The 24,099-nt window shown below is 47.9% G+C and overlaps 1 protein-coding gene across 2 annotated transcripts; it reads right to left on the bottom strand.

The window, feature by feature from the left end:
• Window positions 1-8,128: 8,128 nt before the first annotated feature.
• SPACA3 (sperm acrosome associated 3) lies at window positions 8,129-15,033 on the bottom strand. 2 transcript variants are annotated; one of them, XM_081175829.1, is made up of 5 exons: window positions 14,918-15,033; window positions 13,520-13,729; window positions 12,074-12,232; window positions 11,200-11,278; window positions 8,129-8,404 (listed from the first exon to the last, which is right to left on the bottom strand). In XM_081175829.1, exons 2-5 carry the CDS (start codon window positions 13,683-13,685, stop codon window positions 8,338-8,340), a joined length of 471 nt encoding a protein of 156 aa, XP_081031955.1. In that variant the 5' UTR covers window positions 13,686-13,729; window positions 14,918-15,033; the 3' UTR covers window positions 8,129-8,337. The 2 variants fall into 2 exon arrangements, with proteins under 2 accessions (XP_081031955.1, XP_081031956.1); XM_081175830.1 differs by having other exon boundaries at window positions 14,797-14,931.
• Window positions 15,034-24,099: the final 9,066 nt, after the last annotated feature.

The raw sequence follows: 24,099 nt of genomic DNA, 5'->3' as shown, positions 1-24,099 counted from the left end.
TGGTGAACAACATTGCACCCTGTACACACACCTCGAAATCAACTGTTTAACTTACTTAAAACAGATTGGAATGGAAAGGGACGGAAATGCTTCACAAATATTTAGTATGCATGTGAAAATTCTCAGAATCTTACATTTCAAATTGGTATGCACAGTGCTTTTTTCAAGAGTATGCAGTCCCAGCACCTCTTTTTGTTGTTGTTAAAAAGTGTGTCACAACTTCATGGTGAGTAGGTATGCTTGTATTTAAAAATACAAAACATTTTTAAAAATAAAATAGTAATTGTGGGGTGGGGTATAGCAATGAGAATGGTAGATTAATTCTGGGGAGAGTTGGGTTCAAATCCCCACTCTGACATGAAGTTACCAGGGTGACCCGGGGATACCCGCTATCTCTCAGCCTAACCTACCTCACAGGGATGTTGTGAAAGTAAAATGGGGAGGGGGAAGTCATGGATGCTGCACTGAGCACATCTAGTCTTCCTGAGGCAGCAGGGATAACTGTGGCCAGCTTCAGTGATCAGTTGCTCTGGGGCTAGTTAATAATAATAATTCTGGGTTATTATTAAATTGCAATTTTGACTGTTTGGTGTGCTCCCTACCTTAAATCTTATTAACTGTAAGCAAGATCAATTTGATTGTCCTCGAAGAGATGATGTGGAATTGAGGCTAAGAAATTGGGGGGGGGCTGGGGCTGGCTAAGACCACATGTTGTGTCCATGTCAGAGGAAAATTTTCAGCTGGAGATTTTGAGATTTCTTTGCTCAGACCATGCTGGCTTTAAGTGCTGCTGCCAACATGTTGGACTAGGACTAGGCTTAAATACTGTTGCTATACAGTTCCCAGGGTAACCTCATAAAATTGGCTCCTGTGCCAAACCCTAAATTGTTATACTCTGACATGTTACAAATTAAAAGAAATCTGGCACCAGCTTTCATAGCTAAGGGCCTATATCATCAGTAGCATGAAGCATATAGAGATTGATGAAGCTATACATGCACAAATATTATACAGTACACGTTGCTAGTCATCGTGTGAGGTCTATAGATGGTTGGCCTTATAAAACCATATATACATATATATAATGCATATATAAATTGTTATTTATCCTGCGAAATCTGTTGATCATGTGAAGCCTGCATATTATTTGGCTTTTAAAAACGGATTCCATTTTTGGTTTTACATGTTTGTTAACCAACCCTGAGAAGAAAAACGTGTGTGTGTGTAGAGTGGGACAAAAATCTCTTAACAAAATTAAATAAAGTGTGCACATAAGGGAGGAATCACATAAAGTCGGGAGGGAGGAAAATGGTTTTGGAAGGTTAAAATGGAAGGAATAAAATGGATGAGCCCTCCAGCGTGAATAGATCATACAAGCCTGTAGGTTTTCTTTCCAACTTCCCTCCTTCCTCCCAATACTTTGGCATTTTCAATTGATTCAAAATAATTGGCTTTAGCATGATGATCACCTCAACCTCTTTAAAACAAAGGGACTCTTCTCACTCCCCAGGGCTTAAGGAAAGGCTGGCCCATTGGAATGGGATGGGCGGGAATCTGCATGCCTGAGGCTCTCCTCTCTTACCCACCTTCCTGGGTGTGGGGGTGATGGCTTGGCCCATTGTCTCCAGCAAAGGCTTGCGCTATCTGCCCTCCATCACCCCCTTGATTGTTTCACCTACCCCACCCATTCCTTGATCCATTCACCAGGCAAGGGCTTGGTCAGGGAAAGGTGGGAGGGGAAGGGGACCCCAGCTCTTGAACTTGATTGGAGGAAGATAGCCAATGGAGGGAAGTGGCGAGCCAATGACACCCTCGAGGCTGCAGGCTTTATAAAGGGCGCCCCTCGACGGGGACAGCACATCTCTGGACCCCAGGAGCAGAGAGCACCACGGAAGATGGCACGGCTGGTGAGCATTAGAGGGAAAGGGGTCGGGGAGCTGGTGGGCTTGGGAAGACCTCTCCCAGACCATGCTTTGGATCTTGGGACGGCCAAGGGGAGATCTCTTGATCTGCCCGGGAGGTTTAAATTCTTGGGATTCTTTTGGCTCTGTTCGTGGAAATTTTGCAGGACGGGCCGGACTTTTTTTTTGTTCCCCGAACGTGAGACCTTTCAGGTTGGTCTCTTTTACCTTCAAAGGTATATTTTTTTGCGGTTTCCGGGAGGTGGGATGCAGAAATTTGTATCTTGCATATAGCTTGCAGACGTAGGTGCTGGGGGCTTTAAACCGCGCAATGACACTTGGAGGGGGAATGGTCGTTTCTTAACTGGTTGTATTTTTAAGCATTACACAGCAAAAACCTCTACCCAACCCTGAATGTTTTCTGTTTGGTAAATATGAGGGAGGGGATAATTGGGTGGGGGTTTTCATATGGGGAATGGGGAGGCGTATTTATTTGGTTTGGGGAAGCTTTGAAAGAGTCTTGTCTTCCTAGAAGACTGGCAACTTAATACGTAATTTTCCACAATCGAGGCCACGTGTTTGAGATGGTCAAAAACTAGAAGGTTTGGGCTGGGGATCCAGTAGACGGGAGGAGGAAGTTACGTCTCCTTTTCTTTGGTGTTGGTTTGGCATCCTTTCTGCAGCTGGGGTAAAGGATCTCTTGTGGCATTTCGCGGGGTTTTGGGGGGGGTCTGGGGTCGGGACGGCATCCTGGGGCCACGAGGGCTGGGTCCAAGCACGCTTTCTCCGCTGCCTGGACGCCGCCAATACGATAGCACTGCCTTGTGATTTTAAAACTGAGAAAGTGCTTCATTATATTGGCAACGTCTTGGTCAGGTTTTCGCTTAAAATTTCTTGACTTGGGACTAATTCCCAACCAGGTACACTGCTCTGGCTGCCGTCCATTAAAATACCAGGGTGGTGGTTGAACTCTTGGTGGCGCCTCTAGCGGTAGCAATCGGATTAGCCAGTTTCGCTCCGCTTTTGTCAACCCAGTACAAATCTGTTTATTTTTAATGCTTTTAGCATTTCACGTGTTTTGAGCTGCGGGGGGGGGGTTATTCCTGTGTTCTTCATAGGTCAAGGTACCTTTTCCCGTGCTTTTCAGTATCCGCTGTTTTGAGTGCAGAGTTTAAACCCGGATCAGCTGTTGGCGCACCCCATCGCGACCGCAAAGAGATCCAGAGTTCATCCCGAGCAATTTTTATGAAGGGCTGCAAACTCTCCCATTCATCGCACAGATCTGGAAACTTGGGGCCTTGTGACCTCCACGCAGACAGTGGCACTTTCTTGTTTATATTCAGAGTCAATTAAGTGCTATATTGTTTGTGTGGAGTTCAGGCCTGACTGAGCTACAAACCCCCAGAATAATTCTGTGAGGGAGCAGCGGCATTTAACAATTTCTTGTCCTGTGACTATCAATCTTTCCCTAATCTTAAATCTTGTTACAGATAGGTAACCGTGTTGGTCTGCCATAGTCAAAAAAATAAAATTCCTTCCAGTAGCACCTTAAAGACCAACTAAGTTAGTTCTCCCATTCCCACCACCCTTCTGAGTAATACCCCTCCCCACCTTCTCACTATATAGAAGGATCTGGCAACTTCTGTTTCAGTGTATCTGAAGAAGTGTGCATGCACACGAAAGCTCATACCAAGAACTTAGTTGGTCTTTAAGGTGCTACTGGAAGGAATTTTTAAATTTTGCTTAAATCTTGTGATTTTTGAAATGTGAGGAGTCTCTTCTTGCCTTCCAGATCTTTAACACTGTTTTTCTTGGTATTTTACAGGGAATACAAGCAAAGCCTGCACTTCATCACCTGGAAGCAAGTCAAGCACCCAAACCTTCTTTGACCAGACTAGGATTATTTATCTTCCATGTATCTTTAGCAGGAAGATCTTTGAGCCAACCCTTCCTGAACCTTGCCCAGGCACTGGCACTTTCTGTTGCATTAGACCAGGAAAGTGCTTCATTGTTTGGGTGAGGTTCTGGCTCTAGTTCACTCTTCAGAGACCTTATCCATCGGTATATTCAGCTTTTTGTGTGTCTGTTATCCTGTTCCCTGCCAAATCTTCCCTGCCAAAGGTGTGTCTCCTTTCTCCTCCTCATAGGCTACTTCACCTCTGAGCACTTCTGTAACCTGTACTCATAAGTGCTCCTTGATGAAGTGGCTTCTAGGAGGTCCTGCACCAAAAAGGACTAATCTCTGGCCAGATGCTGCTCAAACATTAGCACTCTACTGTTGTGGCAATATGGGGTAAGTGCTACATTGTTTGGGTAGTTTCCAGTCAGAATTTGCAACAAGTGTTTTCCATAGTGTTTCCCCCTGTTTTCCCTAACATAATGTCACAATGTATGGTTGCACAAGTTTTGTTTAAACTAAAGCAAAAGGTCCGGATAACTGAATTAAAACTTGATACATTCCCTAGTTCCATCTTGCTTTATCTCCCCTGCAATCTTTTCCTTTAACTAACTGAACTTTTGTTCTTTATAACATAGTTGCTGTTATTGCAGCTACTGTATGGAACTACTAAAAGCTGATAGTCTTTTTAAATTAATAAAAATTGTGCTCGAATGAATTGTAATGTGACTTGTGGTTTTGTCAAATAAAGTTTGCCATGCCTGGTGAATAGCTCAATAGACCCATTTCTTGGTCTCTCAACACTTGGGGAGCCTACTCTGGGTCAAACCACATAACTTTCAAACCTCAGTTGCATTCTGCACATAAACTAGATGTTTGCATAATTATTTGGTTTAATTCTTTTCCACACCCCCATACAGCTTTTGCACTCCACCTTGCACCATAAAGCCACTTCCTGCTTGCCCAGGAGGTGGGGTTGCGGGCTTCACGCCCACCCCACATGAGCGGGGGCTGGTTGCAGCCCCCGCGAGAGCAGGGCCTGCCCCCCCCCCAGCCAGCCAACCAGCTGGCTGGGGGGGCGAGGCCTGTCCTATTTAGGGCCGGTGCTGAGGGGGCTAGCCTTGACTCTTCCATAAACACTGTCCTTCCACAGTGGGGACACTGGTTTTTTGGGTTCATCACTCTTTGAATTTGCCAAGCGTGCCTTCCTCTTAGCACATTTCTCCCTTGCATCCTGAGTTCCAGTGTCTTCAAACCCCATGCATAATTCTTGCAATTGTATTGCTGGGCCTTTTATCACTTTCAAGGGATCTGCTGCCCCTTATACCTTTGGGAGAGTTCAAATCCCCCTCCAACAATGAAATTAAATAGGTGACCTTCATCCATTCACTCTAACTTTCCCAATTTATTTCAATATTAAGTGTAACATTGCCCATGTTGGTCACCTTGAGGTCCTTTGAGAAAAGGGGGGGTACCTCAACCTGCAAATCCAGTTATCTTATACAAAACATAGATATTTCCAGTGACTGTTTACAAACATACATGCATGAACCACCACCAGCCTGTGACATTTTCTCAATCTTTTAATTAAAAACAGTCAGGCTATATAAAGTGTTACTCATGTTTAGCACATTTTACATCTTCCAGGGCAAATATGGATTTTCACTATTTGCTTATTGAGGATTTAATTATTGAGGCAACTGTGGGATTTAATACTGTATTTTATCTAATGATAGTTTGTGTGCATCCCTCCAGTGGCTCCTGAAAATGGGAAGTAATACTTATTTCTTGCAGTAATGACATTTTCCCCACTCTGCCTTTGTTATTGAATAGCACTAGATTTATCTTCTGAGAGCCTATAGGAGGCGCTGTACATGGTTCTCTCCATTATTTCCTCAACAACCCTGTCAGGTAGGTTAGGTGACTGTTGCTGGCCCAAGGTCACCCAGTCAGTGCTTAACCCCCAAGGGGTATGCATGCAGTCAGCTATTTTTCTGGGATTTGAACCCTGCTCTCCCAGATCCTAGTCCCAACACTTGTGGGTTTCCTGGGGCCACCTTGAGAGCAGGATGCTGGGCCTTTGGCCAGATTTAGCAGCTAGACCTTTAGATAATGTAACCATTGCATTATGTAAAAGTTGCGTAATGGTTATTGCCTAGCAGCTGGTCCCTTTCACAGCAGGGGCTTGGACTAGATGACTCTTGTGTCCTTTCCAACTCTAGCTACAATCACATCACCATTTAACTTTAATAATAAGTTATTATTAATTTATTTATTATTTATACCCCGCCCATCTGGCTGAGTTTCCCCAGTCACTCTGGGCGGCTCCCAATCAGTGTTAAAAACAGTACAGCGTTACATATTAAAAACTTCCCTGAACAGGGCTGCCTAGGATGTCTTCTGAATGTCAGGTAATTATCTCTTTGTCATCTGATGGGAGGGCGTTCCACAGGGCGGGCGCCACTACAGAGAAGGCCCTCTGTCTGGTTCCCTGTAGCTGAGGGAACCACCAGAAGGCCCTCTGCGCTGGATCTGTGTCCGGGCAGTTTAGGGCTTTAAAGGTCAGTGTTTTAGGGCTTTAAAGGTCAGCACCAACACTTTGCTCAGAAACGTACTGGGAGCCAATGCAGATCTCTACCGGTGTTATGTGGTCCCGGCGGCCACTCCCAGTGTCGAGACAGTTCGCGGGCAGGTAGGGTCTTAGCCTGCATACCAGGTGGAGCTGGTAGACAGCTGCCCTGGACACAGTTAACCTGCGCCTCCATGGACAGCTGTGGGTCCAAAATGACTCCCAGGCTGCGCACCTGGTCCTTCAGGGGCACAGTTACCCCATTCAAGACCAGGGAATCCCCCACACCAACCCGCTCCCTGTCCCCACAAAAACTACTTCTGTCTTGTCAGGATTCAACCTCAATCTGTTAGCCGCCATCCATCCTCCAACCGCCTCCAGGCACTCACACAGGACCTTCACTGCCTTCACTGGTTCTGATTTAAAGGAGAGGTAGAGCTGGGTGTCATCTGCATACTGATTAACACCCAGTCCAAACCCCATGATGATCTCTCCCAGCGGCTTCATATAGATATTAAAAAGCATGGGGGAGAGGACAGAACCCTGAGGCACCCCACAAGTGAGGGCCCAAGGGTCTGAACACTCATCCCCCACCACCACTTTCTGGACACGGCCCAGGAGGAAGGATGACCCCAGATTCTTATTTTCTCAACACAGTGTATGATGGTTTATGCCTCTAATGTTTTCTTATTTGCCCCTTTAAAAGGGAGGGGACAACCCAAATCATGGGAATTCTCCACACACACCCCATTAACAGTGGCCATATGCCTGTGAAACTGATGCATGCATCTTACCCCGTGGTTCTAAGACTGCCTTATGGAGAAGCCTGGGGCCTTACTTGGAAGCTTATCAGGGATTACTCAATGGGTTAAGTGGTTGTGTTGGACAGATACTTCCCCAGGGACAACTGCCCAGCACTTTTTTGCGATGCAAAGCACTGAAGAAGGCTGGGTTGTGGTGTAGTGGGCAGAGTCTCAGTCTAGGACACCAAGAGGCCAGGATTCAAATCTCCACTCAGACATGAAGCCCTTGTGGCAGTGACTCCCAGTGACAAGAATCCTGGGAGGTGTAGTTTAAGGGTTCTGAGAATTCTAGCTGTGTGAAACGGAAATTACAGTTCCCATGATTCTTTCTTTCTTTCTTTTTTTTGGTGTGAGGAGTGGAGGATGTGCTTAAAATGTATGGTGTGTACACAGCCCATCTCTTAGCAGACCCTACCTCACAGGGTTGTTGCAAGGAAAAAGTGGAGAGGGAGAAGAACATGTATGTAATAATAAAAATAAATGTAGGAATAAATAAAAATAAATGTAAGAATAAAATGTAAGAATTCTCCTATGTTCCTTTTTTAAACTGGGGGTATACTAGGGGCCTTTTCTGCAGTGGCCCCCCATTTGTGGAATGTTCTGCCCGGGAGGTTTGTTTGGTGCCTTCATAAAACGTTTTTAGGCTTTCAAATGTTCTGTGGAAGGTGGCTTATTTGTTCCGTTCTTATTTTTATTGTATATTTTGTGTTTTTTATATTGTAATTTTATGTTGAGAACCACCCTGAGTTCTATAGAGTGGCATACAAATTCAATTAACAAAATGAACAACCAACTTGTCCTTGCAGGAATCTTGTTTGCCACTACTGACCTTTAAACTGAGGAAGCCCCGATAACGTCCTGAGGGACCTCTTGGAATACAGTTTGAAAACTGCGGCATCATAGATCCCAACATGTCCCCTCACATGAGCTGCAATACACAGTACCTCAAATCACAGAGTCTGAAGAAATATTTTTATAGCACAAGATTTGGTTCTCACTGTCCAAGTTACAATCAGTCTCCCCACTGCAGGGCCCAGCCGAGAGCTTTAAAAGAGTTTATTCATGCAGCACTATTTAGCTCCAGGAAGGCAGTAGTCCCAGGGTGCAAGCCACACATCCGGCGCCCAGCCCTTCCACAGCCGCCTTTCTGTCCTCCTTGTTATTCTCTCACAGAATACATCCTTTCAACCAGGCAGACAAATCAAGGCCTTCACAATTTTCCCTCCAACCCATCCTGAGTGAGAGAAAGAAAGGGAATCTCATTAAAGAGAAATTCATGGATAAAGTATGGAATGTAAATTTACAGGATAGCTTCTGCTGTACAAGTCCCAAAGAAACAGACAGGAAGAGTATAGCCTGCGCTTGGAATAAACTCATTCAAATTAACTGATGCACTGAATAAATTCAAAAACCTCTGGATCACACCTGAGAGTAGTTCCTATAATTTCCAGGTGAGCTAAATGGTGGAAATGAGGACAATTTTTAATTCAATTCAATCTGTGTTTGATTGTGACCATTGCATTTACCATTTTTAGCTATCTGAAAAGTGATGCTGCAGCAGACCCTACAAGTGTCCCTATTTTCCAGGGACATCCCTGATTTAGAGAAGCTGTCCCAGTTTCTGATATGATCCCGAAATACCCTACTTTTCCTTAGGCTGTCCCTATTTTCATTGGAGAAATGTTGGAGGGTATGGAGTTATCCAACCCCCAAGCCATCTAAGGGTAATCCTGTATAGGGAAGGTTTTTTAAAAAAAATGTTTAATGTTTTATTATGTTTTTATATATGTTGGAATCTGCTCAGAGTGGCTGGGGCAACCCAAGTAAGATGCGTGGGGTATAAATAGTAAAATTATCCTTATGGAATGAGACGTCCCTATTTTCATCGGAGAAATGTTGGAGGGTATGCTGCAGTTGAAGATTAAAGCTCATGATTGTTGGAAAGAAGAAATGAAACAAGTGTTCACATTACACTGGGGATGGTGGGGATTTTAAAAAAACGTTTCATAGTCTTCTTAAGCAGATTTTATACTTTAGCAATTTAAAATTCTGAAGACTAGGGGGAAATGCTGAGAACCATGTGAATGAATTGTGAACTGAGCTGTGAAGTGAACTGGAACAGAGTTAGTTGCTTTCTGGAGGGGTGAACTGGAACAAAGTCCTTTTAAAATGAACTTTCCAAGCCCTGAGCATAACTCCATCTTCACCAACCGGATGATTTGGACTACAACTTCCATCAGCCCCTGCGTCGTATGGCTGTCCCAGATGGGGTTCATGGGAACTGTAATCCAATACATCTGGATGGCACCAGACTGGCAAGGGTCACCATAACCAGACAACTAGCTTCTGCACAGCTGCAGAGACATAATGGTCCACTGGAATCTGAATGGTCAAGGAATCTATAATGTCAGGCTTACAATATGATTCTTCTAAGGGCCGTAGCTCCATGGTAGAGCATCTGGTTTGCTTTGCAGAAGGTCCCGGGTTCAGTCCCCAGGAGCATCTCCAGGTAGGGCTGGGAGAGACCACCTGAAACCTTGGAGAGCCTTTGCCAGTCAGTCTAGGCACAGTTGAGAGGGACATGCCAATGATCTGACTCAGCATGGCAGCTTTTATCTTCTATGAGCCTGTGATAAACTCTTTAGGCTGGGGTAGCTGGCAGGGGTCTGATAGAGGTTGGAGTCCACCACCATGGGCAGCCAGTGTGGTGTAATAGTCAGGGTGCCTGACTAGGATGTGGGAGACCAGGGTCCAAAACTCTACTCAGCCATGAAATTCACTGGGTGATGAGCGTCAGCCCTACAACATCTGTAGGGCCACAGCTTCCTTACTCCTGAACTGTGGGGCTGTTATTGCATTTGTTCAATCAATGAACAAATCTGGTCTGCTGTAAAGGTAAAGGGACCCCTGACCATTAGGTCCAGTTGTGACTGACTCTGGGGTTGCGGTGCTCATCTTGCTTTATTGGCCGAGGGAGCCGGCCTACAGCTTCCAGGTCATGTGGCCAGCATGACTAAGTCGCTTCTGGCGAACCAGAGCAGTGCACGGAAACGTCGTTTACCTTCCCGCTGGAGCGGTACCTATTTATCTTCTTGCACTTTGAGGTGCTTTTGAACTGCTAGGTTGGCAGGAGCAGGGACCGAGCAAGGGGAGCTCACCTCGTCGCAGGGATTCAAACCGCCGACCTTCTGATCGGCAAGTCCTAAACTCTGTGGTTTAACTCACAGTGCCACCTGCGTCCCAGTCTGCTGAGGTTACCCTAAATAGGATTTTGTAAGAACAGGCCCAATGACTCCTGATCAGCTAACACAGATCTGAATTTTTTGGACTTTGAAATCTCTCTGTTATTTAAAAGTGTATCAGACTTAATAAGGGATTTTTATTTGGGCATTTTGTGGCTTTGCAAGGCAATTGTTCATTATTGCTTTTAAAATTATCCTGTGCATCAGATCCTTGTATGTGTTTGTGGTTTCTAAGTGCTATGTATTATATTTTAAAAAGATCGTTGCAATTCTGCACTATACAGTGGTACCTCGGGATGCGAACGGGATCCGTTCCGGAGCCCCATTTGCATCCTGAATAGAACGTAAGACGTGACGGCGTGTCTGCGCGCGTGCGGGTCGTGTTTTGCCACTTCCTTGCATACGCGTGACATCATTTTGAGCGTCTGTGCATGTGCGAGCGGCGAAACCTGGAAGTAATGTGCTCCGTTACTTCCGGGTTGCCACGGAGCGCAACCCGAAAGCGCTCAACCTGAAGCACATTCAACCCGAGGTATGACTGTACTTTAATAATAATTTCTGTTGCTTGATTTCTTTGGATTTTTTCAACATTGATTTACCATCCATCTTAAGAGACAAGATCCTTCTGATGGCTGGTTGTCCAGAGGATGGGGACTAACAGTAAGGCTGGATATCACCACGGTGTCTTGCTAACAAATTCTCCTGTTTTGCTTAGCATGCAGCAGAAGAGCAGGACCTAGTGGTGGTCACCAGATTCTACCCCGCTACCCCTGAGAGCTCCCCTTACCATGCTCCTAGGCCCCTTGGTCCTTGTGCTATCCTCATGGCACAGACAATGTCATCCTTGATGTCACTGGTCAGCAGATCTGTGGGGACAAAGGAAAAGAAGGCATGAGGGGCTGAGGCAACACCCTCAACTCCTGCTTCTGCAGAGAAGAAGCCTGCAGAGGTGACCCATGAGTTAGAACATCCCTCTGGAGCTTCTCTCCAACCAGCTCCTTAGCCTGCATCTTGTGCCTTCCTATTGGAAAGAGAATATCTCTGCAGACCAGCACATCCCCCTAGTACAGAAACCCCCAAAATGTCTGCCAGGGGACATAAACATGCCATGAGATGGACAGCCCTCCATAATTTGCTGGGCTACAACTCCCAACAGCCCTGGCCATTGGTCAGGCTGGCTGGGGCGGATGGGAGCTGTACTCCAAAGGTCCATGGGTCCCCCATTCCTTCTATAAGAGGACAGCAGGGAATCAAATCTCCCACCTGCGTGGATGTTTGCCTGTTGCTTCTTTGTGTGATACCTGGGTCTGGCTTGGCCAGCTTCTGATGAAGAGGGATTGGGGCACAGGTAATTCAGCCTTGTTGCCACATTGTCTGGGCATGGATCTTTCAATTGCAGCACCTTGGAGGAGGCAGCCAGTGTCTCTCTCCCTAGGTCCCTGTGCTTGCCCTCTTCCAATCAGAAGGTGTGTGTCCAAGATCAGTGGCTCACGCAGAAATGCAGGATGCAGGCTCCACTGAGTGGACTTTACAAGCAAAGGCGGCAGCAGATGCTGCAGTCCCTGCAGGGAACTCTGCTGCAACCTGGTCCCATATGGCTGCTGAGCAGCGCCCTCTAATGCCAGGATGTAGAACTGAAGCCAACCCACTTCAGAGCTCACCGCTGCAATGCATTTTGCAGAAGTTCGGCTGGAAGTGTTTGTAATCTTCACACCAAAGGTGGCTGTTGATCTGGAAGATGCCATTGCTGGTGCTGCCGTCAGCTTCGTGGTCCACAATTGCCGTGTCAAAGTGGCTCTCATAGAAGGCCAAGCAGACCCCTATAAGGTGGAGAGGGAGAAGGATCCAGGAATTCTGCGCCAAGATTAACACAAATTCTGCTCCAGGAAATGCTGGGGTTTGGGTCACCTGTATAAATTATGCAAATTAAGCATATTTACATATAGGTCCTTGTTTTGCATAATTTATTTGCTTCTGTCAGTCATGCGGGAGGGACAAGGAGCTAGGAGGGGCACACATGCTTCATAGTGATTCACGCAGCAAGGTGGCTCAGTTATTGCAATGCACTCTGCAAGGCTACGCTTGGGCCTGGCCTGCAGGCTGCCGCTGGTGCAAAAGGCTGCAGCTAGACTGTTGACGGGAACAGAGCAACACCAGCACATAGCTTGAGTGCTCGAAAGCTTGCACTGGCTGCCCACACCTGGGCCAGGCTCAAGGTGTTTGTCTCAATTTACAACATGGTCCCAGGATACCCCTTGAATCTTTATATCCTGCCCAAGCCTTGAGGTTTCCAGGGGAGACAATGGTAGCAGTCTCCCCACCCCACCCCCCGGCTAAGATGCACACCTTAAATTTCCAAGGCAGAGTCCGTTCAGCATTTTGGACCCAATTTTATGGAACCGCTTTCCAGATGAGGTCCCTCCCTTTTGAACTTCCAGAGCCTGTTGAAAATTGCTATGCCAGCAGTCATTTTAACTGAATTCTGATTTTATAATTTGAACCAATGTTCATTTTCAGTGTCTTCAGTTTCCCATACACCGCTTAGGGACGGATGACTGCAATTAAGCAGTAGATAAATTGTCATAATATATAAATAATAAATAACTAAACGTACATTTCCAAGTCTTTCTCTTCACAGTCATGAGAGCTAGAAGTATGCCTTTTTCTTTTGGGGATTAAAGCTCACACATTCTCACCACTAAATTTCATGTGACACTTTTTTTAACTGCCCTTGCACATGCTTGTAGAACAGAGCTTTCCAAACTGTGCATTGTGACACATTAGTGTGTCATCTGCAGTGTGTAGGTCTGTTGCATGAACGCTCCCTGTGCTCCTCGTGGGACTGGAAAGGGGTTAGTTTAACTTCTGGTTTGCTAGTAAAACTCAATTACTGTGTCGCAAAATGATGCATGTCTAAAAAGTGTGCCACCAACAGGAAAAGTTTGGAAAGCTCTGGTGTAGAATATGCAGCCCTGATTATTACAACCACCCCACCCCAGTACCCAGGTCCTGAACAGGAGGGCCAGGAGATCTTGCTCCCCATACATGAGGGCTGACCTCAGTTCAGGTGAGAGGGACGGAGGGAAGAGATGGAGAGAAGCACTCACAGTCAGCTAGACTGTATCCACGGTAACCTTCCAAGCCAGACACCTTCAATAAGTGGGCCAGCTCACAGCGTCCGAAGATCTTTCCCCCAACTCTGGATGTAAAGCACATGAGGAGAGGCAGCAGCAAAAGAAGCTTCTTCCCTAAAAAAAGTGTTGGGAAGGACATGATCCCCGAGGAACGACAGGTGTGGCATGGGACTCCAAGGCAGCCTATGGAGAAAGAGAAAACCACCATGAGGCCCCTTGTGGTGAAAGGGTTCAGTTAGCAAGCGACTAGGCCACTGTGATTTGTCCTTACATTTGAGGAATGGGGAGAAAGCTCACCACTTATTCCTGGTGTGTGAACACTTCCATGCACATCACCTGACCTCATTCAGACCGTGCAATACTTGAGCCCTCAGACAAAACAATTCATCAGCTCACACTTCTGGAAATGAATATTTAAAGCTTTTTGGATGTTGAAGACTACATGTATGATTATGTTTATATCTGATACTTCCTCTTTACATGGGGAACTGTGGTCCTCCAGATACAACTGGACTCCAACTCCCATCAGCTCCAGCTAGCATCGAGAACAATGGGAGCTGTAGTCCAGCATCACTGTAGGATCATCCCAGAAGAGTGAGCTTGTAGGCTTTGTCTTAGCCACACTCCCTGTCTTGGCCGTAGTGTTGACTAACTTTGTGAAAGGCAACAAAATGTAGGTCCCAGGGTATGTGGTCTTAACACACACAATAAGACTCGGCACCTGGCTAAGCTAAGTAGGTCTGTGTTTGGTCACTGTCTGGATGGGGAACCATCGGGGAACCTTGGGTTCCATGTTGAAAGAAAAGCTGGATACAAATGTAAGATCAATGAAAAAAACTCTCTGGCACAGCAGTCCAAAATTCTCCAGTACTTCGACTATGCGCTGATGGCTATCTTTCAAGAGTATTCCTAAAGTGAAGATTGTCTGCTCCCCCTCTACACACAGTAAGTGTGCCTCAGCTGACTAAGATAAGGTTACCAGATTTTTTTCAATGAATCTGGGGACACATTTCAACTTCAATGGATTTTGTATGGGGACTGATCTGTAAATCTGGGGACTGTCCCCAGGAAAGGGGATGTCTGGTTAACTTAGACTAAGAGTTTGTAGCAGAATCAACTTTCCTTGTAGGATTTGAAAGAGAAGCCCTCCACAAATACACATTCCACCCCATCAGAGACATGCAAATGAAGACACGAGTCCCCACTTCCCTTGTAGACCAGCTAGAACTCAAGAATTGAGCCTCATGCACCTGTTCTACTCTGTTTATCCCATGAGAACACATGTCCATCTCAAAGCTGTGGCTGAGGTCTACACATCATGACTCCACACCCAGCCTGGCTCTTCTCCCACCCTTCCAGAAAGACACTTACTGAACAAGCCCTGCGTGAGTGAGAGAATCACTTGGGTCCCTCTGCAATTGGAGGCAGACTTCCCAAGGGGCAGGTGCTTCTGGAATCTGATGGGTTTCCTGTGATGTCACAGCAACTGGGCTTCTAGAACATGACCTGCTTCTGCTTCCCACTGCCAGCAGATCTACGCTGCTGAGAAATGGGTGCATTCTTCAATATTGCACCCGTTGTGAGCGGTGGGAATAGGAGTCATGGGATCTTCTGGGTGATTGTCCAATAGGCTCCACAGCTGAGTCAGGATAAGCTAAGCTATATGTAGATAAGAGAGTCCATTCTGTACATCAGCTCTGAAGGGTTTTCTTTCTTGGCTTGGGTTTTGTGTGAAGGACTGACAAAGAACCCACCATTTTCCTTTATTTGGTTGATCTCTTGCGTCTATTTGATGGATTAAAGAGTCCCTCTCCCCTCCTCCCTTTGGCAAATCCTTAAATACAGAGCTGATCTTATCACAACCCAAAAAAGGGGAGTTTATCGTAATCCAAAAAAAGGTGAGTCCAAGAACTACATGCACCTATAGCTGCAACTTAGCCCCATTAGCTACTGAGGGCTGCATGTGCACAGGTCTCAGAGACATTTTTTGGCACAGGATGGAGCCTCTGGATTGGTCAGACTTGGTCTATAAATAGACCAGGGTCTTCTTTCCCTTGCATGTTCAAAAGAACAGCTCCTTCGGTCTGCTGTATTTCAGCAGGACCCTTGGGTCCAGCTCCTGCTTTGGTTAGGAATGTGAGAAGAGCGCAGCTGGATCAAACAAAAGGTCTCTCTCGGGGTTGGGGAATCTTTTTCAGTCCAAGGGCCATGTTTCATTTATGGGCTACATGCCAGTGGTGGGTGGGGCCAGAGGCAGAAGTACAGTGGTACCTCACAAGACGAATGCCTCGCAAGACGAAAAACTCACAAGACGAAAGAGTTTTTGGTTTTTTGAGTTGCTTCGCAAGACGAATTTCCCAATGGGCTTGCTTCGCAAGATGAAAACGTCTTGCAAGTTTGTTTCCTTTTTCTTAAAACCGTTAATACCCAGGGTGCATTGCTTCGCAAGACGAAAAATTTGCAAGACAAAAAAACTCGCAGAACGAATTAATTTCGTCTTGCGAGGCACCACTGTAGATGGAACAACAAATGTACATTTTGCTTTTGTGCAATACAGTGGTACCTCGGGTTATATACACTTCAGGTTACAGACTCTGCTAACCCAGAAATAGTGCTTCAGGTTAAGAACTTTGCTTTAGGATGAGAACAGAAATTGTGCTCCGGCGGTGCGGCAGCAGCAGGATGCCCCATTAGCTAAAGTGGTGCTTCAGGTTAAGAACAGTTTCAGGTTAAGAACGGACCTCCGGAACGAATTAAGTACTTAACCTGAGGTACCACTGTACACTGTTTTCTACCTGTGCTCCACACCCCATTTCCAGCTTCCATCCAGACAAGCAAAAGGCATCGTCGGAGTGCCAGGGCATATTCCAACCAGGCAGATATACTCAAGGAGGGTGTGAAGCAGGGCTGGTGAGAGGGGGGCCATGGGAGAAGAGGTGTGTGGCTTGGGGGAGAATCCTGGGGGCTGGGTAGAGAAACTTGGAGGGCTGAATTTCCCCACCCTTGGCCTCTCTTGCCTACCATCTTGCTTCCCTGCAGTGGCCAACCAAATACCCGTGCGAACTCCCTAAGAGAATAGGAGCACAACAACATTCTCCTGCTGCTGATTGTACAGCGAAACAGTCCCAGCACATTGTGGGAGGTGGGGGCCAATCCATCAGCAGTTAGGATTTGGATACAGTCGACCTTGTCTCATGGAAAGAAAAAACATAATGCGTCCAAGGCACTTGAAATTTTGCCACTCTGATGCCTTCCTTGATTGCTTTAAAGTCCATAAGTCAGGCAACACGACAATTTTAAGCTTCTCTCACAGTGCTTTTTAGCAGCACAGTGTCGCTATTTCCATTTAGTGGTACACATGCAAGGAATGAGATCTGCTCACACAATGGATCTTTCCTCTTACAGCGCACCCTCTAAACCTGTTCTTGTCAGGATGCTGTCAGCGGCTCCCAGCTGGTTGCCCAGGAAAGTATAAAGACAAGGGAAAGTTCCTTACCGCAGTGGCGTAGCGTGGGGGTGCAGGGGGGCCGGCCGCACCGGGCGCAACATCTGGGGGTTAGGGTTAGGGGGCGCAAATCCACGGGTTAGGGGGCGCAAATTACTTGCCTTCCCCCGGGTGCTGACAACCCATGCTACGCCACTGCCTTACCATCCTTTTTTATTTCAGTCTTTACAGAGAGAGGCTACAGAACCCAGTCTATTGGATAATGGTGTTGTCCCGAGTGAATCTCCACCACCATCTCTCCCACTTCCTCATTCCTCATTCTCATTGTCTCCTCTGCGGGTGCTGCTATGTGCCCTCTGTCTTTGATCTCTTTGCTCTCCTACTTTTAAGGCTCGCCGGGTTCTGGGAGATGGAGGGTCTGGAATTCTTTTTAATGACAACGTGTCAGCTGGGTGTTGCTCCGACTCTCCCATGATTTCCCAGGTTCCCACCTCATCTGCCTCTGAGCTGCGACCTCCCTCAAACCCCTGTTGTAATTTATTATTAATGTTGCAACACATATATGAAATCTTTACATAATGATACATATATATAATATTCGTAAATTCACATTTTCACATTTCATTATTTACCAACATTTATCCATTTCTTATTTCTTGCCCTGTGTCTTCCCTCCACCCGTGCGTGACTTCCTTGTTATTATCTTGTAACTTTATTATTGAGATTGTATTTTTGTATCTATACTGTCTTCCTTTTCCTTCTCCTGGGGAGGCAGTCTCCACCATTCCTCCTCTACTCAGTCCCTCACAGTTCTAGGAGTTCCCCATACCCTCTAGATTTAGGGAGGTGCAAGAAGGGGAGAGCGTGGAGGGAAGTCCCGTTGTGCGAGTGGGCCTCATTCTGCACACACAACTTAGCTGAATCCCACCCAGTATCTCGACCGTATAGGCATGAAATGTGCAGATCAACAAAGCCAAATACACAGAAAAGAAGATGAACTTGAAACAAATCTGAACAAAGCAGCCAAGGCACACATCATGAAAACAGTGTTGTTGATACTTCTAAAACAGAGGTGGAGAACCTGTCCCAGACAACCATCTAGGGGTCACCTGCCAGTATTGAGCGTGACCAGAGTGAAAGTCAGTGGAGCAACGGGTCTGACCTTTCCACATTAGGCTACATCCCAGCCAGGCAAACTCCAGCAGTTTGCACACATCCATCTCCATGTCCCATCCAAGCAAACAAGAAGCATTATGCAAGGCATGTTCCTGCCAGGAAAAAGCAAACAAGAAGCATTATGCAAGACATGTTCCTGCCAGGAAAAGCAGCAAAGAAAGGTGCTGAGCTGGCCAGGGAGGGGTATGGCCTGGGAAAGTCCTAGGGGCCAGTTAGAGTGGCCTGGAGGGCCGCTGTCAGGGAACTGCCATCGGAGAGACAGGTGGTGGAAGGGCTCACGGAGGTTGGGAGAGACCCAGCAGCTAAAGCAGGAACCAGCAGGGGGAGAGGTGGGTCTCTGAGGGAAAGCGAGCAAGAGGGAGGGCTCAGGGATACTTCCAGCGAGAACAGTGGGGAGGGTTCTGGACCTCCCATAGGGAGACCCACTCATCGCCGGAAACTGTCACGCCGTGAGTCCAGAAGACGTGTTTCCGTTAAGGAGCTTTTATGTTGGAAGCGATTCCGAAAGTAGCCACTGTCGGAATCTGCTAGTGACTAGAGGAGCCATGTCTGAGGGGCTCCGTCACAGACAGAGGTTTGTGGACTTGAACAAACTCTGAGGGACTACGATTTTACGCACAAGCAGCTCATCATCCCATCACAGCATTCCGACAGTCTTTGAAAGCAGCTTGTGCAGGAGAAGGCATCATGAGCAACCCAGCCGGAACCGGAGAAGCAGGAGCGGGAGCGAGTCCAAGCCTGGAAGAAAGGTACCGGGTGTTGGAGGTCCAGCTAGCGCTGCAGACGGCGAGGCTTGAGGAGAGGAGGGCTCAGGATGCAGACAAAAAGGGGAAAGCCACCCAGCTCGCCAGAAAGGTACCAGGATTGGTGCAGAAGTTTGGGGGGGAGCCCAAGGACTATCATGCCTTTCGGACAGAGATGCAATATGCCCTCAATCTGCAGTTTGATGACTTCCCTGAGGAGGAATCGCGAGTGGCTTTCGTGATTGGGCATCTTGAAAAGGGGGCGAGAGACTGGGTTAGACCCCTGATGGCAGCGAATAATGACGTCCTAAAGGACACAATGAAGTTCTTTCGCGCCATGGATCTGATGTTTTCCAGCGATATTGAGCAGGGAGTGGTGCGCAGACAGTTAATGGCTTGCAAACAGGGGAGCCGATCTGTCCGTCAGTACTGGACTGAGTTTACCATGTTGGTTCACAGATTGGGGTGGGACTTATCGGCGGAACCCATTCAAATGCTGTTTGAAGAAGGGCTTGCTTCGGCTGTGAAAGACGAACTTTCCCGGGGCCCCAGGGCGGATTCTATGGACCAGCTGACCAAATCTGCGCTGACCATAGGAGCGCGCCAGGAGGCGAGAGCCTTGGAGAGGCGGGAAGGGAAGGGGGAACGTTGGAAGGAGTTCCGCATTCCTGACATTCCAGAGCCAACTTTCCCGCTGGCAGAGCCAATGGAAATCGGAACAGCGCGCGCGCAGTTTCAAAGCCCAGTGAGGGGGGAAAGAAGGAGGGAAAAGGCGCCCGGAAATGCTATCTCTGCCAACAGCCAGGTCACTTTGCCAGAGTCTGCCCCCAGAGGAAGGAATGGCAAGGGATGGTGGGAGCTGTTGCGGGAAGAGAGGAAGAAGTACCGGATCAAGTAAAAGCCAACGCCTGGCTGCCACTGTCGGGGCACAGCAGCCAGGCCAAAGAGCAGTGAAAGTGCCCACGCCGGAACCTCCTAAACCAGCCCTAGTGATAGAAGTGTCGCTAGAGCTGCCAAACGGACACCCTCTAAAGATAAAGGCGCTGTTGGACTCAGGCAGCTCCTGCAATTTCATGAGCAAAGAGGGAAAGGGTTCGGCAGGGGCCCAAGCCACCCTAGCAGGGACTGAAGTAACGGAGAAAGAGAAGGTACCACGACAATACGCAGATCTCCGCGACGTCTTCAGCGAAAGGGAAGCTGACCAACTACCCCCGCATAGACCCTTTGATTGTCAAATCAATTTACTCCCTGGGGCACAGCTCCCAGTAGGCAAGTTGTATGCCATGTCAGACAGGGAGATGTTGGAACTAAGGGAGTTCATTGACAAAAATCTGAAGAGGGGTTTCATCCGAGAGTCCAGAGCGGTGGGAGGCAGCCCAGTGTTTTTTGTGGATAAAAAAAACACGGACAAGCCGAGGCTGGTGTGTGACTTCAGGGCCTTGAACGCAGTGTCAGAACCAGTGGCTTTCCCTATGCCCAGGATTGACGACATTTTGACAAGGGTGCGGAAGGGAAAGATTTTTACAAAGCTGGACCTAAGGGGGGCGTACAACCTGATACGTATAAGGAAGGGGGACGAATGGAAAACCACCATGTTCACCCCATTGGGAGCATTTGAGTATCTCGTTATGCCCTTCGGTCTACAGGCAGGCTCAGCATGTTTTCAAGCGTTCATGAACCACGTCCTGGGGCCTTTGCTTTACAAGAATTGTGTAGCCTTCTTAGACGATGTGTTGGTGTATTCTGAGAATGAGGAGCAGCATGTGAGAGACGTCAGAGAAGTGTTGAGCAGGCTGCAAGCGAACCAGCTGTGGGTGAAACTGGAGAAGTGTCAGTTTCATACCAAGGAGGTGGAATTCCTGGGGTATCGCCTGTCAGACAAGGGATTGGCCATGGATCCCGGCAAGGTCCAGGCGGTGCTGGAATGGAAAACACCCAAAACAAAGAAGGATGTGCAGAGGTTCCTAGGGTTTGGGAACTTCTATCGTAAGTTCATCCGAAACTTTGCCCACCTGACGGCGCCCATTACGGACTGTCTCAGCAGTAAGAAGAAATTCATTTGGACTGAGGAGGCGGAGCGAGCATTTGAGGAACTAAAAGGGGCCTTCGCCTCTGAAGAACAGCTCCTGCATGTGGATTTACAAAAACCGATGAGAGTGGAAACCGACGCATCAGACAGAGCGATAGGGGCGGTGCTTCTGCAGACAGGGAAGGAGGAGTCAGAGTGGAGACCGTGTGCCTTTTTTTCGCGAAAGCTGAACAAATCCGAGAGGAACTACACGGTGTATGACCGAGAACTACTCGCTATTCATGAAGCGTTCCGGAGATGGAGGCACCTGCTAATTGGTGCACAACATAAGGTGCAAGTGTGCACTGACCACAAGAACCTAGAGTATTGGAGAACGGCACGAGTGCTCAACCAACGGCAAGTGAGATGGGCCCAGGAGTTCTCCAAATTTAACTTTGAGATTTGTTACGTGCCAGGTCCGGAGAACATTAGGGCGGACGCTCTCTCACGCAAACCCGAATATTTGGAAGGGGAGGGGGCACCCGAAGAGAGACATGTCATTCCAGAGGACCGTTGGGTGTGGGGGGCAGCATTGGTGGGGCAAAGAGAACTGGTGGAGGGAACGGAGAATGATGAATACGCCCAGGACAAGCTCAGGGGTCTCAGGAGGGAGGGAGACAAACCCAGAGGTTTTGAGGAGAGAAACGGGACATTGTATTACAAGGGAGCACTGTATATACCTGAAGGAGAGTTGAGGGGGAAGGTACTCAAGCAGCTGCACGATAGCCCCACAGCGGGGCATTTTGGGCAACACAAAACCATGTGGTTGGTTACCAGGGAATTTTGGTGGCCCAAGGTCAGGGAAGATGTACGGGAGTATGTGAGAGGTTGTGACCAATGCCAGCGAGCCAAAGGGGAGAGGCGGGCGCCGGCGGGGTTATTAGAACCGCTACCCACACCTGAAAGACCATGGGAAGCAGTGTCAATAGATTTTATGACTGATCTGCCGAAGTCCAGGGGGAAAACAGCCATCATGGTTGTGGTAGACCTGTTAACCAAAATGGGCCACTTTATAGCCTGCTCCCATGCTGTCACGGCAGAAGAAACAGCGAAATTGTTTGTAGAAAATGTTTTTAGGTTGCATGGCGCCCCCTTGAGGGTGGTTTCAGACCGAGGGAAACAATTTACTTCCAGGTTCTGGAGGAAGCTCATGAGCTTACTGCATGTAGAGGTCAATTTTTCGACTGCCCGGCATCCTGAAACCAACGGGCAGGCGGAAAGAGCCAATGGCATCCTCCAGCAATATCTGAGGTGTTATGTCAATGACAGAGAGAATGATTGGGTGGAGAAGCTGGCGTTGGCGGAATTTGCCTACAACAATGCGGAGAACGTGTCCACAGGGATGAGCCCCTTTTTGGCTAATTACGGGTGCCATCCCCGAGCTTTCCCAGGGGGGGAGGGGGAGAACTGGAGCGTTCCAGCTGCCGAACAGTTCGTAGAAGAAATGGAAGCGATCCATCGTCAGCTCCAACTCAACTTAGACAGGGCCAAGGAGGAGTATAAGAGGCAGGCAGACAAAAACAGAAGGGAAGGTGAAACCATTAGGGGGGGGGACCATGTGTGGCTGTCAACCCAAGGGTTACCATTCAAAGGGGGTTGTAAGAAGTTAAGACCCAAAAGATTGGGCCCATTTGAAGTCACGCAACAGGTCAACCCAGTGGCTTTCAGACTCCGGTTACCGAACCACATGAAGTTGCACCCAGTTTTCCACAGGTCGTTACTGTCACCGTATAAAGGGGACAGAGAAGGGAGGTTCACCCGGGGACCAGCAATGGAGGAAAGGGAACACAGCAGCCATGTGGCGGAGATCCTTGATTCCAGGTGGAAGGGAGATCAAGTGGAGTATTTGGTAATGTGGGAAGGGGAACCGGAGTCGGAAAACACCTGGGTCATGGCAGAGGATGTCAATGACGAGGTCTTAATAGAAACTTTTCATCAGAGGTTCCCACGTAAACCTCAGCCTGTAGCGAGGTTCCGGAGGGAATACTTTGCAACCACAGACGAGGAAGAGGAGTTGGAGGGGTTCACAGATTCCGAGGAGGAGGAGGATTCAGAGACCCGGAACGGCAACCGATGGAGGGAAATGTTCGAGACGTCTGAAGATGAAGAGGATTCTTTTCGGGGTTTTACCTCCTCACCACCCAGAGGAGAGGGAACGGGAGGGGGTGACGGGGGCCCTGGAGGGGAGGTGGATGTCAGGGAACTGCCATCGGAGGGACAGGTGGTGGAAGGGCTCACGGAGGTTGGGAGAGACCCAGCAGCTGAAGCAGGAACCAGCAGGGGGAGAGGTGGGTCTCTGAGGGAAAGCGAGCAAGAGGGAGGGCTCAGGGATACTTCCAGTGAGAACAGTGGGGAGGGTTCTGGACCTCCCATAGGGAGACCCACTCCTCGCCGGAAACTGTCACGCCGTGAGTCCAGAAGACGTGTTTCCGTTAAGGAGCTTTTATGTTGGAAGCGATTCCGAAAGCAGCCACTGTCGGAATCTGCTAGTGACTAGAGGAGCCATGTCTGAGGGGCTCCGTCACAGACAGAGGTTTGTGGACTTGAACAAACTCTGAGGGACTACGATTTTACGCACAAGCAGCTCATCATCCCATCACAGCCGCGTTTGGTCCCAAGGTCTCAGGTTCCTCACTCTTCATTCTAAAAGAATCTGCCATAAAAGTGTCCTTGTGATGTTGTCATGTCAATTTTCTGGGATGAATGTTGCCTTTTTCATGTGAAAAGAACTGTTACTGGTTCAGTCTGGGAACAAAGTATATTTACCAGGCATGACTGCTCTCAGACTGGTCATGCTGGCTGCTGAAGAAGCCTATGGGTCCCTCCAGACGTCCTATTTATTGCACATGGATGAACATCTGTGCTTGGAGTTGCCAGGTCAGGGGCACCCCAGACCCTGAGATTCCAGTGCCCCAACCTGAGAGCTAAGGGCAGGCCCTGCTGATGTCATGGGACAGGCCCCAGCGATGTCACTAAGCAAGACACAATAAGCATTAAACACAATTGCTGAGCGCACATCGTTCAGATAAAAAAATGCAGAGTCTAACAAATGAGCAAATAAGTCACTGGTTGGAAATTCAGATAGAAACTGGAGCTAAAGGATGCTTTTGTAGCTCCAGAG

This window comes from Podarcis bocagei (genome assembly GCF_964188305.1).
Source record: "Podarcis bocagei genome assembly, chromosome: 17".
Taxonomy (NCBI): domain Eukaryota; kingdom Metazoa; phylum Chordata; class Lepidosauria; order Squamata; family Lacertidae; genus Podarcis; species Podarcis bocagei.
The sequence above is the reverse complement of the archived record's forward strand: the minus strand, read 5'-3'. Positions and strand labels throughout refer to the sequence as shown.

Coding starts and splice junctions, on each gene's coding strand:
- SPACA3 (XM_081175829.1), bottom strand. CDS start 13,685: ATGTCCTTCCCAACACTTTTTTTAGGGAAGAAGCTTCTTTTGCTGCTG. Junction 11,279..12,073: donor CTGCAAAATGCATTGCAGCG/GTGAGCTCTGAA, acceptor TTGTCCCCACAG/ATCTGCTGACCAGTGACATC. Junction 8,405..11,199: donor CCAAGGGGCCTAGGAGCATG/GTAAGGGGAGCT, acceptor TCTCTCACTCAG/GATGGGTTGGAGGGAAAATT.